At 44.2% G+C, this 17,631-nt stretch overlaps 2 protein-coding genes across 8 annotated transcripts in view; one reads left to right on the forward strand and one right to left on the reverse strand.

Moving 5' to 3' along the window:
* CNTN5 (contactin 5) overlaps nucleotides 1-17,631 on the forward strand; it is a 1,193,410-nt gene that overhangs the window by 878,192 nt on the left and 297,587 nt on the right. For all 7 annotated transcript variants that reach the window (XM_053307214.1, XM_053307213.1, XM_053307217.1 and 4 more), the window contains one exon: nucleotides 11,441-11,644. In XM_053307214.1, coding sequence (XP_053163189.1) covers nucleotides 11,441-11,644 — 204 coding nt within the window. The remainder of the gene's footprint in view (nucleotides 1-11,440; nucleotides 11,645-17,631) is intronic.
* LOC128349914 (histone H4 type VIII-like) lies at nucleotides 5,326-5,607 on the reverse strand. Its single transcript, XM_053307220.1, has one exon. It carries the CDS (start codon nucleotides 5,605-5,607, stop codon nucleotides 5,326-5,328), a length of 282 nt encoding a protein of 93 aa, XP_053163195.1.

Consider the following 17,631-nt stretch of genomic DNA (forward strand, 5'->3'; position numbering starts at 1 on the left):
CACTGGTGAAGCCAAGTGATGGCAACATTTCAAATCAAGTGAATTGCCTGTAACCCATAGCAATTATCCAAGACTTATTTCTCTCCATGTGCGTAAAGAACAGGTGCCTTTAATTAAAAAAATGTCTCTGAAAATTTTTCCCCTTATCTCTATATGAGCTGGCTCCCGCTTTGAGGGGAGCCCTAGGCAAAGTCTCCTCTGATGGACCCCTCCTACAAGAGGTGCTGCTAGGTAATTTTGGAGCCTGGACCTAAAGGCCTTTGGAGTGCCCCACCCCCCACCTCAAGTTAAGCATCATTTTTAACAGGTAGGTTCTTGAGGGCACAAACCACACCACCCAGGACAGACTAAAGGTGATTTGGGGCCACGCAGGGGGTGTGGAGAGGCCCTGGACTTCGGCCCCCATCTGAACTTATGAAGTGCCAGTGACAGCAGTGGAGAGCAGCAATGGTACTTGCGTATTGGTTGACCTAGAGCAGGTAGTCAGTCAGGGCGTGAGCTGGGTGGCTCTGGTGCACACTCTGAACAGTGGCGTCCATGTGTCTCACACACCTCCACCTTCCTTGGAGGGGGGGTCGGCACAGGCATGGTGGATTGGCCATCAGGCTGCCCAGGAAGACTGTCATCACCTGGGTAGGCCCTGGAAGTGGGAGCGCAGTGCCCCACCAAGCTCCCGCGACATTCAGGGGCAAGAGGGTCATGACATATCGGCTCTTGTGAGAGCTGTGGGGGCTGCACACAACTATATAAAGGAGGGGGGATGGGCAGCAGTTGCCTTCCTTTCAGTGCCAGGCAGGAGCCACCATTTTGATTCCCCCACAATGCCCTACGAGGAAAGGGACACAGAAAAGGAAAGGGGAACAAAGTTAAAGGGGGCCTGCTCTATGTTGCCATACAGAGATCATCAGAGTTCTGCTTCCCACACAAGTCACATCAGTAGTGCTGGGAAAACTACATTTCTTGTTGGATAGTGCTTCTTTTGGGGCAGTTATGAGGTTGCCGAGGAAGCAATCAGATTTTTGCTTTCCCTGTGACATTATCAGGGTCTCAAAGGGACCTGAGATCAACTTGGAATTGGGTTAAGAATAAACAAGCTGTTTTCCGAGGTGGGGGTTGTGGTGGTAGTTCCTTTTTTTCCTGAGTCCATTTCCAAGTCTGGCTGGAGTAGAGGGAGTCATCCATCACTAAATAATTTATAACATTAACTGCGATACAAATGTATTGATAGCCACTAATTGAAATGGTTTTCCAAGGGGATTGGATAAACTGACAGAGAAAGGTCTATTAATTGGTTAAGTAGAATCTCCAAGTTTAGAGGTAGCATAATAAAAGTAGAATACCAAATGCTTGGGGAACAATAGCAGTCTATTGGCTTCATACCTACTTGTGGGTTTCAAGTGGCACAGGTTAGCCTCTTGAAAATATAAAATTATGCATGAAGTGGAAAGGGTGGACAGAGGGAAATTTTTCTCCCACTCACAACATTAGAACCAGGGGTCACCCCATGAAACTAAAGGTCAGGAAATTTAGGACTGACAAGAGGAAGTACTTTTTCACACAGCACATATTTAATCTATGGAATTCTTTGCCATGGGATGTGGTGATGGCCACCAGCTTGGATGGCTTTAAAAGGGGCTTAGACAGATTCATGGTGGACAGGTCTATCAATGGCTACTAGTCTGCTGGCTGTGGGCCACCTCCAGCCTCAGAGGCACAATGCCTCTTAATACTAGTTGCAGGGGAGCAACAGCAGGAGAGAGGGCATGCACATACCTCTTGCCTGTGGGCTCCCCAGAGGCAACTGGTGGGCAACTGCGTGAAACAGGATGCTGAACTACATGGGCCTGATCAAACAGGGCTGTTCTTATGTTCTGACTGTGGGAATCAGGAAGATGGACTAGCAGGCTGCTTCTTAGCCTAGGATGACCAAGGAGAAGACAAGCCGGAGATGTGACGCGTGCGTGACGTGCGCATGTGCAAAAGGCTTTCTGAAGCCTTTTGCTGCCGAGAGGGGGAAGGGGCGGCAGGGAGGTACCCTTCTGCCCCAAATGCTTCCAAAAATACACACACCATTCAGGGGGGAAGCGGCAGGAGGGGTAAGTACACCTTCTCCCCCGACCTTAAAGGAGCACTCCTCAGCGGCATCGAACTGCCAAACCCTCCCCCCCATGTTGGACCGGTCCGGAGGCCTGTAGAATGCCCTCTGGACTGGTCCGTGCACATCACTACCTGCACGGCCAGTTCCCCCTCCTCTCCATTATGTCTGAATGCGAACAGTAGAGCGAGGTGGGGGAAGTGGAACTGCAGGTCCATTCGTCCTGTTGTTCCATGTTACATGTGAATGCAGCCCATAAATAAGTTCATGTTTGAATCCAGGTTGCTTGGATTTAAGTGGAATGTATTATTAGTAAATGACCTTCTTGAATGGCCATTGCTATATATACTTTGCCTTTATCATCTGTTTGTGAATCCTGTGTTACCACCTTGTCATTCATTGAAGCCTGCTCCTGTGTTATTCTAAATAAATGAGTGAATGACCATTGCTAGGGAGTTCGCAGTCCCGTGTGTCTGGGCTGTGGCGGGGGGGGGGCAATCTTCTCTTTAATTAGTGTCTATATTTCCCTTTTTACCTGGAATAACCTAGAGCTTGTATGAACCAAACAGTATAGGAAAAATATTCCTGCTGTCATAATGGAAGACATGTGGGATTCACTTCCTGAGAAGAATTTTGTCTTTTGTTCCAGCCCATTAGCAAAAATTTTTTGTTCCTTTGTAGAGTTTGAAAAAAGAATTCGTTCCTTACAATAGTGAAATAATAGTTAATCCAGACCAGTAGTTTTCACAGGGCATTCTGAGGAACCCTGGGGTTCTTCAGAAGCTTGTTAGAACTTCCTTGCTGAGATGTTCAGTAATAATAGACAAGTGGCCTTGAAAGATATCTTTCCTAAAACTATCAATTATCCCCCAAAATGTGCAATTGCACAGGTGGGTTGCTTGTACTCTAAAGTACAGTCTCAAAAGAAAAATAGTGAACTGGCCAGCATGATAAACTGTGTGCATGCAACACATACTTTCCAGAATCCAGTGTAGCATGCATGAGCTTCCTAGAGGATGACTGGAGGGGGTACCATGACAGCATGAAAACCATAAGAAAAACCCTGATGGATCAGGTCAAAGGCCCATCTAACAGAGGTGTGCACGAATCAGATTTCATTATTCAATTCGAGCCCAAATTGAATCATCAAATTGATTAGTCGAAAACACCTGGCTTGGTTCTCAAAGAATCCCCCTTGAATCAACTGAATTGGTTTGAGTAATTCAAACACCATTTTGAGGCCTGTTTTGCTAGGAAAGGGGGCCTCAAAATGGTGCTTTTCCCCCAGGAAGAGCTAGTCTACCAATTGGGTAGACCAGCCCTTCTCTCCAGACTTAGGATGTCAGCCTGCCTTGGAGGACTGGTCTACTGGGTTGACCAATCCCCCAAGGCAGGTAGACACTCCAAGTCCAGAGCAGAGGGCTGGTCTATCTGCTGATCCCAATTGGTAGACAAGCTCTCCCCAAGGAAAAGTGACATTTTGAACCCCGTTTTTTCCAGCAAAATGGGCCTCAGAATGGCACTCGAATCACCCAAATTGATTCGGTTCAAATCAGGGGTGATTCTCTTCGACCCTAAATCAGGCCCTCTATTTTGAGGGTGATTTGATTTGAGGTCAAATCAACAAATTGCCCCAAATTCAACCCAAATCTATTCAAGGTTGAATTGAATTGCACATGCCTACTAGGGATGTGCACAAATTGATTTTTTTTTTGTTTCAATTTGTACCCAAATTGAATCACCGCCAATTTGTTTTGGATCTGAATCTGCCCCCCCCCATCACCCCAATTCAATTTCTACCTGAATTTTCTGAATCTGAATAGATTCAGGGCAAAAAAGGGGCCCTGGGGACAAAAGAGTGGGGTGGGTGGCAAACATTAAATCCACTCTCATTCCTAGAGAATCTACTCTCTGAAGAACACCTCAGAAACAACAAAATCCAGTGCCCCATGGGCTTGTGGGTTTGGGGGTGGTTGGTACCCTATATGAAGTACACCACACCCCACTCTGGGCCACCCTGGTTCCCCCCAAGTGGAGTTATGGGGAAATTCAGTTATGACTGAAATTCCCCATTATTCCCTATGGGTAAAAAGCTTAAAGGTGTGCAAAATTCAGAAATTCTTTCAAAATCACCCCTTTCACCAATTTCTTTGAAATTGGGGTGGTAGCAGGCACCCATTGGGGCACTACCACCCGACCCACTCTTCTGCCCCCCAATCCCCCTTTCTGCCCTGAATCTGCCCTAAAGACATGCCAACTTCAAAAATCATTTAAAAACCACCCCTTTCCCCAATTCCTTTGAAATCTGAGTGATAGCTTCCTTGTACCCATTGGGCACTACTACCCACCACAACCCACTCTGGGGCCACCCTACTGCCCTCCCCCAGATAGCTATAATGAAGGCTGCTGAAATCCCCATTATTCCCTATGGGGGAAAAGCTTAAAGATGCATATGCTTTGAAATTCATCACACCTTTGCCCAATTTCATGGAAATATGGGTGGTAGCGTCCTTGCACCCATTAGGCACAACCACCCACCACAACCCACTCTGACCCACCCTTGTGCCCACCACGTGGAGCTATAAGGCTGCTGAAATCCCCATTATACCCTATGGGGAAAACCTTAAAGATGCACCAACTTCAAAAATTCTTTAAAAATCACCCCTTTGCCCAATTTCTTTGAAATTTAGGTGGTAGCTTCCACCCATTGGGCACTACCACCTAAACCACTTTGTCCACAAAATGGAGGTCCGAATCTCTGAATGTTTTGGGTCCGATTCTGGGGTGATTTGTTTTGTAAACGAATCTGGGCAATTGAGCACAGGGGTGATTTTTTTTGTCTACAAATTACCCAAATCAGCCAGATTTGGGTACAAATCATTTTGTACCTGAATCATTTCGCACATCCCTAATGCCTATCATCTGATTCAGTATGCTGCTTCATGGCCAACCAGGTGCATCTGGGAAGCTTGCAAGCAGGGGAAATACCCCTCCTGTTGGTGTTCCCTAGCACCTGGTATTCAGAGGCATGCCCCCAATGGAAATATACAGCTATCAAGGCGAGACACTGATCACTAATATAAACTAGGGTTTCCCAACTTTGGATCCCCAGATGTTGTGGTTAGTTTCCAAAACATTGAACATTGTTTGGTGGTTAGTTTCCAAAACATTTAACTGGTTGTTTTGAAATGTTTTGGAAACTAACCACCAAAATGGTACAGAGTGCAACCCTAGCATTTCAGCGCATAAACAACTTCCATAGCAGTTGCAGTCTTTCTCTTTGCATGCTCAGTGTAAGTCACGGCATCATGCATAATGTTCTCCAGGAAAACCTTCAAAACAGCTCTTGTTTCTTCATAGATCAGGCCAGAAATGTGCTTCATACCACCACCACGAGCCAAACAGCAAATAGCTGGCTTTGGAATGCCTTGGATATTATCACGAGGAACTTTGCAATGCCTCTTGGCACCTCCCTTTCCATGTCCCTGACCACCTTTTCTGTGCCCAGACATACTAACAACTTGTCTTGCAGAAACAAGAAAAAAGACTGCTCTTCTTCTAAGGAATTTCCTTGGACCATTATTAATTCAAGATGAAATTAGTATAGCAGGGAATCCTTCTCACAGTCACTTTGTCACTTTATGGGTACTGTCATTGGATAACAGTATTTGTGGTTTGGATCAGGGATTTCCAACTTTGATTCCCAAATGTTGTTGCACTACAACTCCCGACATCTTTGGCCACATTGTCCAAAGGCCACCCAAAGAGCACTGTGGCTGGGAATGGGGAGAGTTATAGTCCAACAACATCTGAGAGGAGAGCTGGTCTTGTGGTAGCAAGCAGGGTCTGCCCTGGTTGCATATGAAAGTGAGACTAGAAGTGTGAGCGTGTAGCACTATAAGATATTGCCCTTAGGGGATGGAGCCACTCTGGGAAGAACATCAGAAGGTTCCAAGTTCCCTCCCTGGCATCTCCAAGAGAGGGATGAGAGAGATTCCTGCCTGCAACCTTGGAGAAGCCACTGCCAGTCTGTGTAGACTATACTGAGCTAGATAGACTGATGGTCTGGTTCAGTATTGTTTGTTTACTTTTATTGCAGCCATAGGTCTGGCTCAGTATGTTGCAGATTCCTATGTTCCTATGAAATGGTCCAAAGTGAGGGAAATGGCTTTTGGGAAACATTGGGGGCATTCTTCCACTCCCTTGGACCTCAGATTCCCCCAGCTTTCTAGCTACCCATCATCAATGACACTTCTTTTTTATATTTTAGCACATTAGGAACAAATGTACCATCAGGCAAGATTGTGATTACTTTCTTCATCCTGCTGCTCAGGCTGAAAACAGTAGCTCAGACAATTAGTAGCTGAAAGCCCAGTACTCACTGTACCGGCAAAGCATTTTGTTTCTTGGAGCAGCAGCAATGACATTCTATTACTGAGCTAACCTTGACATTTCTGCATTTAGAGCCAGCCCTGACAAGGCTGTCAGAGAACCGACAGCAGAGTAAAGCTGCCTCACAGCTAATGTTGGGTGTCAGAAGTTCAACAGTGTAGAAGAGTCAAGAAAAAAAGGGGGGATGGAGGAGAAGATGAGTTAATGGAAGTGGCGAATATGGGATAGAACAACTGACATGGAGGTGTGTCTGCAAAGAAAATTCCAGTAGGAAGAGGGCTCCGCTACTGTAGTAGAGTGACACATGGGGATTTCTGTAGACTCAGTGACTGACAGGGATGATTTCATTCCATACAGCCCTGGGCAACAACTGCATTTCAGCAGGAGCCATATTTTGAGCAGAAAGAAGGCAACCCCAGCACCATGTATTCCATCTAACTCCCGTATTGGCTTTTGACACAAGCAAAGCATTTCCATTCTATTATTCTATTCTGTGAACAGCAAGAACGCGTTTAGAGTTCTGGCCCACCTTTTTGAATCACAGTGGCTACTCTCACAGGGTCCTCATTGCTGATTTATTGATTTGTTTGAAATAATTAGGGATGTGCGAAACGTTTTGGATACAAAATGTTTTGTACCCAAAACAGCCTGTTTCGGGTGTTTTGTAGACAAAACAAAACACCCATTTTCCAGATCCAAAAATTTTGGCTACAAAACATTTTGTTGTTTCGGACCTCCATTTTGTAGTGATCTCTGAGTCAGTCTCCATTTTGTGTTTGACATCTCTTTGAATTTCCCACCCTTCAGGCCTTCTGATCAGTGACCTAAATCATGGGCTGACCTGCTGATAATTCCCTCCTTGTTCCCCATTAGCTCTTTTGCTTCTTCCCACTCTTTACTGACCCCACATTGGCCAGGGGAAGGGTTGCTAACCCATGGGGTGCTGGGTTCTGTTGTTTCTGTGGTGTTCTGAGTGTAGATTCTCTGGTAGCATATGAGAGTGGATTCTTGTTTTTCACTGAAAATCTCATATGCTACCAGAGAATCTACAATGAACACCTCAGAAACACAAAACCCAGTACCCCAAGGGCTTGTGGGTATGGAGGTGGTTGGCACCCTATGTGCACTACACAACCCCTCACTCTGGGAAACCCCAGTGTCCCCAAAGTGGAATTTTGGGCTGCTGAAACCTCCATTATTCCCTATGGGAGAAATCTTAAAAGACACGTAAACTTCAACAATTCACAAAAGATCAGCCCTTTGCCCAATGGAAAGGAGAACTGGTCTTGTGGCTGAGCATGACTTGTCTCCATAGCTAAGCAGGATCTGCCCTGGTTGCATATGAATGGGAGACTTGATGTGTGAGCACTGCAAGATATTCCCCTCAGGGGATGAAGCTGCTCTGGGAAGAGCAGAAGGTTTCAAGTTCCCTCCCTGGCTTCTCCAAGATAGGGCTGAGAGAGATCCCTGTCTGCAACCTTGGAGAAGCTGCTGCCAGTCTGTGAAGACAATACTGAGCTAGATAGACCAATGGTCTGACTCAGTATATGGCAGTTTCCTATGTTCCTAATTCTTTTGAGATAATTCTGGAAGTTTCCTTGCCCCCATTGGGCACTACCACCCACCACACTCCACTCTGGGTCATCCCTTTCCCCTTGATTTGAAGCGATACATTTGCTGGAATCCCCATTATTCCCTATGGGAAACTTCTTAAAGATGTGTAAACTTTAAAAATTCACAAAAAATCAGCCCTTTGCCTAATTCCTTTGAAATTTGGGTGGTAGCTTCCACCCATTGGACACTACCACCACCACCCACTCTTTTTGTCTTGGGACCCTTTTTAAAAATCCAAATCGATTCAGATTCGGAAAATTCGACTACAAAACAAAACAGGGCTGATTCGGATTCAGAAAGTTTGGGTCCAAAACAAAACGGGGGTGTTTTGATTCGGATACAAATCGAAACAAGAAAATTCCAAAATGCACACCCCTAGAAATAATTATTATTCCTTACTTAACTGAAGTGTTCAAGACACCTTACAATATATTCAAAATACATTACAGAAAACCTTTTGATAATTTTGAAAATTTTGAACTTAGAGTCCCTCACTGGGCAGAACTTCCTCCCACAGGCTGCAGTGTGATGTGCCTCACAGTTTCTGGTTCCTGGTGGCAGATGCAAGAGGCATGGGCTGGAGGGGGTGGAGAGACAGAGTGAGATGCTTACCAGTCCCAGCTGCCACTCTTCTGCTGCATCTTTGGGCCACCTTTGAGAGGAGCTGGAAAATCTGGGCATTCAGATTCTGGCTCAGCAATTAAATCACTAGGCAGGTTTTGCAAACCATTTTATCTTGTCCCGATTCTCCCCACTATGAACTCTGAGATGATGATGATGATGATGATGATGATGATGATGATGATGATGATGATTGTGGTTGTTCTTTCAGCTTGCATAGTACAAACTTAAGAGATCTGTGTTTCTGGTTGGTAGTACAAGTACCCCCTCATGCAAATCCAAACCTGAAGAAGTAAGACTTTCCACAGCCCTATCCAAATGCAGCTTGCTTGCTCTGTGCTGGAATATTAACCTCTATTATAAATTACAGTTTATTCCACACTTTTTGAGTGCAAAAATGTCCCGTTCTCCAATTTTCTAAAAGTAATCTGTTTTGCTTTATATATATTTAGAATTCCACATTTCTGGCTGGTCTGCAAGTGCCCTAACCATTTAAGAGTATGATCTGAGTTCTACCTCGTCCCACCACGTTAAGCAAGAGGTGTACAACAATGTTGTTTTTCAAGATGTGTCTCCTAATTAGAATGTCCCATATTCTCAGCAGTGTGCAAAGAGTATTACTCTTCCTGACCCAATCTATGCAGCTGGCCAGTGGAATGGTGGAGCTTGTGGTCTCCTTACCTCTCCCTCCAACCTGCTGGTATTTGTGAGCTCATTCGCCCCCAATGGGGCTCCCTCCCCATCATCTCAACTTGTGGCAGCAGCATGCCAGCATCCGCACTCTCTTCCTTTCCGACCTTTCATAAACCAAGATAAAGGAACCAAAGAAGTGAGGAGAGCAGAGTGTTGGGCTAGAATGTTGCTCTCCTCGCCTCTTCATCCTCAGCCTCTTCTGCTCACTTCCATGCTCTCTCTTCCTTTCCCTTCCTTCACTCTCTATATGTGTCACACTTCTGTGTGTCCATCTTTTCCTCCTGAATTGTTTTGCCAGCATGGGTGTGTGAAGTATTATTGTAAAACTGAGAAAGAGAAGAAGGCAATGGACCCTGCTTGAGCCATCTGCAGTGTTTTACCTTGGAGGAAGTTCTGCAAATGCCCATGGCCCTAGAAACTGCAAAACAAAATAGTACTGCTCTCCCCTGCTTTCATCAGTTTGCCAGGACCTTAGTGATATAAGCCAGGGATTCTCAAACAGGTCCTCAGATGTTGATGAACTACAACTTCCATCATTCCCATTGAGAACCCCTGATACAAGCAGCAATGTCTTTGCCTCAGGTCAGGCCTATTTGCATGTCTTGCAGTGAACACCCCTCAGACTAAGGAAAATGGTGGAGAATGTTGTTACTGACAGGCCTGGGTCAAGAATGAATGTGAGCAGTCTGTTGGGTGACAACCAGCACAGCTACTCAGCAAGGTTGAGGTCAGGCCTGGGACCCTAACCCTGCCTTCTCCTCCCCACCTGCTATCTTTTGTTTATGGACATGGTGAAAAACAAAACATTCTCAGCTTGCCCTTATTGTTGCTCCTATGAAAATAATACCACACACTCCCCAGAATCTGATCAGGAGCTTGCCAGTGCATCAGAGAAGCAGGAAGGAGAGTGAAGAGTGGGCTGTTTCCCACCCATTGGACACCCTCCCCCTTCAGGGGCCCAGAGACATTTGTCCTCACTTGTTCAATTATAGCTATGCCACTGTGGGAATTACTGTTACCTTTCTCACAGGATTCCCAGCATAATTAGCAAGAATAAATTATTGCAAAACACTCTGCATATGAAATGTGCAATATAAATAATTAGTAACCATTCTTAACTTGAATAAGCCTTTCCAACCTTTTGTGTGTTGTGTGTGGGGGGGGTTCCTCTCATATATATATATATATATATATATATATATATATATATATATATATATATATTGGAGTCTATTGGGTTTCTGAATTGTGAGCAGCACCTCTGAAGCAGGTGTCTTATCATCCTACATTTTCACAAAAATTGAGGACCAAAGGACAGTCAGCATTATTTGTGTTGTGGCTATTGTGAGTTGGCAACTATGAAATGCTGTAAAAAAATTAACTGAAACAGTTGTTGATCATAAGATGGGCTATTGATTTCTATGCAACTCTCATGCTTTAATTACTATAACAGACAATGGACCTCTGTGTCGTGTGTGTGTGTGTGTGTGTTTTAATTTCCAGAGACTTAAAATTGTATACTGGCAGGCTTCCTTCTGGTGGCTGCAGGCACTTTCTGTTTGGTTTACCCATATGTCCCCTCACCACAGTTCAATGTGATTATGTTGTGTCTTGGTGAGGGGACTTGTGGGTAGAAGAAATGTCAGCTGCCAGTAGCCTCCAATAGGGGTACTACTAATAAGTTTACCAGGCTTTCACCCTACACTGAAAATCCCAAAACTGTTTATTCCAAATTTGTCACGTGCACATTAAGGGGCAAAATTGGGGGGCATTTTGGCTCAGCACTACATCTAACATGATCCACCAAGACAAATGGTAGAAATAATGGCGTTAGCTTCTTACTCTCTTGTCTTGAACAAGTTTACTATAAGAGACTGGCAAATTCCAGATATTTATGGAACTTCCCCAAACTGAGCTTTAATAGATTAAGATTCCTTTAAAATACCTTTGGAGCATTTTCATTTCCAGACTTACTGATATGAGTTGGATGATAATTATTTCACTTGCTGTCTTTCTATTTTCCAGAGATCATCTATAGCTGGGTATTTAATGAATTCCCATCCTTTGTGGCAGAAGATAGCCGGCGCTTCATCTCCCAGGAAACAGGCAATCTCTACATCTCCAAAGTCCAGCCATCTGATGTTGGCAGCTATATCTGCTTGGTGAAGAACACAGTGACCAATGCCAGAGTCCTTAGTCCTCCTACACCACTGACACTCCGTACTGATGGTAAGCAAGTTGTATCTCTGAGCTTAAATTTACTGAGGAGGCCTTTCAGTAGAAATATATAAGCATTAATTATAACTGGGTTTTTAAAAAAAATGTTGGCGATAAAAGGAATTGTATAAGAACATAGGAACAGCCCTGCTGGATCAGGCCCAAGGCCTATCTAATCCAGCATCCTGTTTCACACAGTGGCGCACCAGATGCCTCTGGGAAGCCCCAGGAAAGAGGTATGTGCATGCCCTCTCTCCGGCTGTTGCTTCCCTGCAACTGGTATTTGTGTCAAAGCAATGCTCTTTCTTTTCTTTAGAAAAAGAAAAGGAAGCAATTGGGTTGTCAGGCATGACTACTTCAGCACCAGAATGTATTATTGGACAGACATGTATTTATAACTACATATATACCTAACCTGACTCTTCTTTGAAGGAGCTAAAAGAAGCTTACATATGGGACTTAAAAGCATCTTACTTTCTCTGTATAAGGGTCAGTGCATTCCACCCAGTTCTGTGAATCAGCACCTAGTGTCTGGAAGGCATTATCTAAATATGCTCTTGAAAGTTGACTTCTATTAGAAGGCAGCTTCCCATGTTCTGTACTAGTTGATAGTACTAGTAATAGGTGGCATCCTTTGGATCAGTCTGTTTTAGCCTCCAAGTTAGTTTTGTTTTTTTGTTTTGCTTGTTAATGCAGAGCCATCATTGTACATAGTGCTTCATAGAGTTTTGTAAAGAAAAAAACAGTCTCTGCTTCAAGGAGCTCACAAATTAAATGTCAGCTATTGGGATGGGAACAGAAGGGAACAAGGGAATTTACAAAAATAGGAATAATGGATATTCTCATGTTGGTAAAGGTAAAGTAAAGTGTGCCATTGGGTTGGTGTCGACTCTAGGGATGTTCACGGAACTGGCTGGCCTGGTTCGGTTCAAGTCTGGACTGGACTCAAACCTGACCAGACCAGTTTGGTCTGGCACTCCCTTGAACCCCACTCGGTTCAGTCCGGTTTGGGGGGTTCACAGATTTTTTTTAGCAGAAAAAAATGTAAATACCCTTTTCCCCTTATGAGGAGTTCCTTGGGGTGGGGGTGGGGGTGTCTGCAGAGGTTCCCCCTCTCCCCGCTGGCCTCCATTATCACCCTCTCCAGCCCATTCGGCCGGTACTTCGGTCTGTTTGGGCCTCCATAGTTCGGTCACCACTCATGCGCAAATGGCCTCTGTGAGGCCTGGCATGGCCCAGGGCCTCGCAGAGACCATTTGCACATGCATGGCGGCCGCCATTTTGGTGGTCTTGGAAACATAATCTGGGAAACATACCAGCAGGGATTCGAACCAGCAACCTCTGGCTTGGTAGTCAAGCCATTTCCTCGCTGCGCCATTAAATCGTTGGTATCCAGGGTCAATAAGATGCATCACAGTTCAGGCACACATTTGTGGAGCCACTGTCTGACGTACAGATCAAGGATGCATCAATGCAGTGAGAGAGCAGTCTAACAGAACTCCTCAACTAACTGATGTTGCAGGGAAGCAGCAATTGTTGTCACCCTCCCCTTCCTCAGGAAGCCCTCCATGCCACCCAAAAATATGTCCCCGAGGGATGCACAACCCTCAAGGACATATTTTCAGGTGACACAGAGGGCTTCCTGGGGAAGGAGAGAATGTCCTAAATTGCTGCTTCCTTGCTGCACATTCTATTAGGCTGTTCTTTTACATGGCCTCATCCTTGCTCTGTCTGTCAGCCAGCCACCATCCTTCAGAAAGTTTGAAACACAATTGACTCCGTATATATCTGAGGGTTGACTGTTCTTCTAAAAGTTCCACTTAAATCCTTTTATAAGACATATAGGCCACCATCAGATATAACACCAAACTAGAGGCAACTGTGCCAGAGGTTCAAGATTGTAGTCTTCTGAATGCTTGAACCCATGGTTTTGTCACTGAACTGCAGATCAGTTTTTAACTCCAAACCTGAATTTGAACCTCTGGTTAGCTTTGAGTTTCACCACCAAAACTTCAGGTCCCAAAGCAGCATCATGGTGTCTGAATTATGCTGCCGTGTCCTCTGGTTTGTGCAAGTTGCACAAACTGGATTTAAGGGCTGGAAGTTCCTCCCCTCTTTTCAGTTGGCTGCCATGGCTTTCCTTCATATAATAAAATAAAAATGCTACATAAAAATGCTATTATTATTATGCTCTTATTCAAATCTATGGTACATCCACATCTGGAGTACTGCCTACAGTTTGGGGCACCGTATCTTAAGAAGGATATTGTAGAACTGGAAAAGGTGCAGAAGAGGGCAACCAAGGTGATCAGGGGCCAGGAGCACCTTCCTTACGAGGCTAGGCTACAGCATCTGGGGCTCTTTACTTTGGAAAAGAGGTGACTAAAGGGAGACATAATCAAGGTGTATAAAATTATGCATGGAGTGGAGAGAGTGGACAGAGAGAAATTTTTCTTCCTCTCTCACAACACTAGAACCAAGGGTCATCCCATGAAAATGAAGGTTGGGAAATTTAGGACCGACAAGAGAAAGTACTTTCCCACACAGCACATAATTAATCTATGAAATTATTTACCATGAGATATGTGATGGCCACCAGCTTGAATGGCTTTAAAAGGGGCTTAGACAGATTCATGGTGGACAGGTCTATCAATGGCTACTAGTCTGTTGTCTGTGGGCCACCTCTAGCCTCAGTGGCACAATGCCTCTCAGTACCAGTTGCAGGGGAGCAACAGCAGGAGAGAGGGCATGTACATACCTCTTGCCTGTTGACTCCCCAGAAGCATCTGGTGGGTCAGTGTGTGAAACAGGATGCTGGACTAGATGGGCCTTGGGCCCAATCCATAAGGGCTGTCCTTATGTGAAGGAGGAAGCCTACACAACCAGATCCTCCCCACCCCACCACCACTGCAGTTTCCCAGTCTGCAGATCAGGATTGTCTGGGAGCACGGCAGGGGGAAAGGAAGCAACTGCAGGTTCATTGGACCTGCAGTTTGCAGTCATGTCAAAAGGCAGCCATAATGTTTATTCAAACAGTTTTGAAATAGGCAGTAAAGTTAGCTGACAACATACAACCTTTTTCACATTGCTGGTAATAATGTCGACTGAACATATGAAGTGGGTGTGGAATCACGCTCACTGTCCCCACTCACAGTTTCCACAAGTTCATCAGCTTTGTGCATGCAATTCCAATGAATGTGCAGAGAATCGCATGATCCTCCAGGACATTTTTCCGTGCCACACAGTGGGCTTCAAGGAAAGGGGAGATATATGAACATTTCCCCTACCCTGCTTACATCACACCACTACCACTACTACTACAATGAATACTTATATACCGCCCCTCGACCAAATTTCACAAAGTGGTTTACATAGAAAAATAAAGCAGTCAGCAGTCATCTGGAACACAGCAGTGCTGCTACATGCATGCAGGGCTAGTCTGGATTTCTGCCGTGATTTCCAACTTTCTGAAAGAGGCTTATGCATCCAGAAGGAAATTATCTAAATGAAACATACATGACCACTGGCATCATTCCTTTTCAAGGACTGCATGACAGAACATATGCACTTGGGAGGTGATTTCACAAACCTGTAGGATGAGGATATAAGTGTATTTCAGATGACTGCTCCTTTTTAAGAAACTCAATTGAGCAGTCTGCTCACACAGAAACACAAACACATAAGCTCATAGGAGTAAGTATTAAACAAAGCCATAAAACATGCAAACACAGTAAGATACTTGCACGGGCTTATAAATATTTGATCAGTGTGAGAACATTACAAAGTCTAGGCTTTAAAAAGATGATTTGATTTAATACAGTATATATTCATCCAACGCTTAGCCTGGAATTAAGTTGATCTTTGTTCATTTCTGTTGGGTGGAAAGTTCCCATGTTTGCACAGTATGAATCCTGCATAGGAAGTAGGTGCCCTAGCGGTTCATATCCTGGCAGTTTATGCTGCTTTTGCACCATCTTAAAGCTAGCAGTCTTGGCTTTTCAGGGTTGGCCAATAGTAACAAATAGTTCTTGTATGAAACTTCCCTTCCATGCCAAATACACTGGAAGTGTCTCTTGGTTTGTATGCAAATCCTCCTTTCAATTTGCACTATCTAGCATTTACATAAATGTGGCCTGATTTTTGCCAATTTTTCCATCTGTAGCTTCCTGCACTGTTTGAAAATGTGCTCCCAAGGGTTAATGAGTACATGGGACTGCAGAGGGATCAGTGAAAATCATACACACCCTCCTGTGCATGCACCAGATAGCATGAGCGGAAGGGATTTTTAAGAAAGAACTGAAAACCCATCTTTTTAGTGTGGCTTTCTAGTTCTTCATTGTTTGCTGAAAATTTTTAATCTGTAAATTTGATTGTAATTGGGTCTAGTTTTGAACTGAGTTTTATTAATTTTGTATTGTTTTATCTGCTTTATTGTTTTTATGAGCCACCCTGAGCAGTATTGTACTAGAGGAGTGGGATAGAGGTATTTTAAATAAACAAACAACCCAAAAAATAATAAGGTGGAGTTTGGATACAACCCGAAGTACATGTTCCTGAAGTCAAGAAGTCTTTTTGGAGGGAGGGGAGTGCAACGGAAAGTAAAGTTATTTGTTATGGTCTGTGACTAGCAAAGAGCAATTGAAATAGTTTCCCCTTCCATGCACATTTTCCTGCTCCAAAATATGCTGGATGGAGCTGCAATGAACTGAAGAGTCTTCCACTGATGCAGCCCTTGTTACACAGTTTTAACTGCACTGATGATCAGTCACTGTTAGAGCTGCTCCTGGCTTCTGCCTCCTGGACATCACCATTCCACCCCCACCCCCCACAATGCCTTGGACTGATGCAATACCCAAAGACTTGCGGGGAGAAACATGTTGAGCACTGTGAGGTATCTTCCAGGGAGAGCTCTGGCATTACAAGTCCTTACATATATAGATGCAGGAAGTAGATTCACTCAATGCAAATTAGAGCTCACCACACTTCCCTTGTCCCCAATTGTAATCCATCAGTGTAGAGACAAAGATATTTCCCATTTGTCTAGATGAAAGCTTTTTGTCCTCTTCTGAGATTGCTTCAGCTCCATTTCTTCCATCCATGCAAGTGAGGAAATAAGTCCTGCCAGTCCAAACTTTAAAAAGTGTTGTAAAGAGTTTTCTTATTACTGGGAGTTTTTCATCATAATAGTGTCACATAATGTGAATGTGTAATAATTCTGTAATGAAAGAGAACTTTCTTACTGGTTAGAAATAGTGTGATGATTTGCCTGGTTTTGTTATAGGCATTCAGGATTTTGCCTGGCTTTAGTTTCCATCCCTAGAGTAAATGTATCTTTCCATGAACTCACAAGTCTTGCCTCGCCCTTGATTCATTATATCATAATACCAGACTCAGGACTTCTGTCTGTATCCATAGAGATATGAATTTGGTTTATTATTATAACACAGAAGATTGCAACTCAAAAATGGCAACTTTAGCATCTTACGGTTGATAATTTGGCTGCTATTAATTAGTCTGTGACCTCTGATTCGCCATTGACTGTACTTCTGTGAGATCATAGAACCATAGAATGGGGAATCAGAAGGTAGAGAAAGATGGGTGATGGAGACTGGGGGAATGGCTGGAACAAAGCAAGGAATCAGTCTGTATTGATAATTTTGGAATTTATATTTCTTTTCTCTCTTTTTTAAGGAATGGAATTAGTACCATTGATAAGGGAACTACAGAGACCCATAGAGAAAGGGAAGGAAGAGGCTTAGGAAGAAATAGAAGAAGCAAAAGGAACAAGGAAAGGATAGGTGAAGAAGACAGAGTGCATAGGAAAGGGAGGATGTGGCAAAAAAGACTGAAGAAGTAGGGGAGGTACAGCTGGAAATCTGTCTGTGAGGCTTCCTTTTCCCTTGCTGACATTGGTTGGTCTTAAATGATGTCACATAAAGAGGAGATTCTCACGACTGGGCAAAAGCGGGCTAAGGGAGCCTAGACTGCTTCTGCCTGAT

The sequence above is a fragment of the Hemicordylus capensis genome, chromosome 3 (assembly GCF_027244095.1).
Source record: "Hemicordylus capensis ecotype Gifberg chromosome 3, rHemCap1.1.pri, whole genome shotgun sequence".
Lineage (NCBI taxonomy): Eukaryota > Metazoa > Chordata > Lepidosauria > Squamata > Cordylidae > Hemicordylus > Hemicordylus capensis.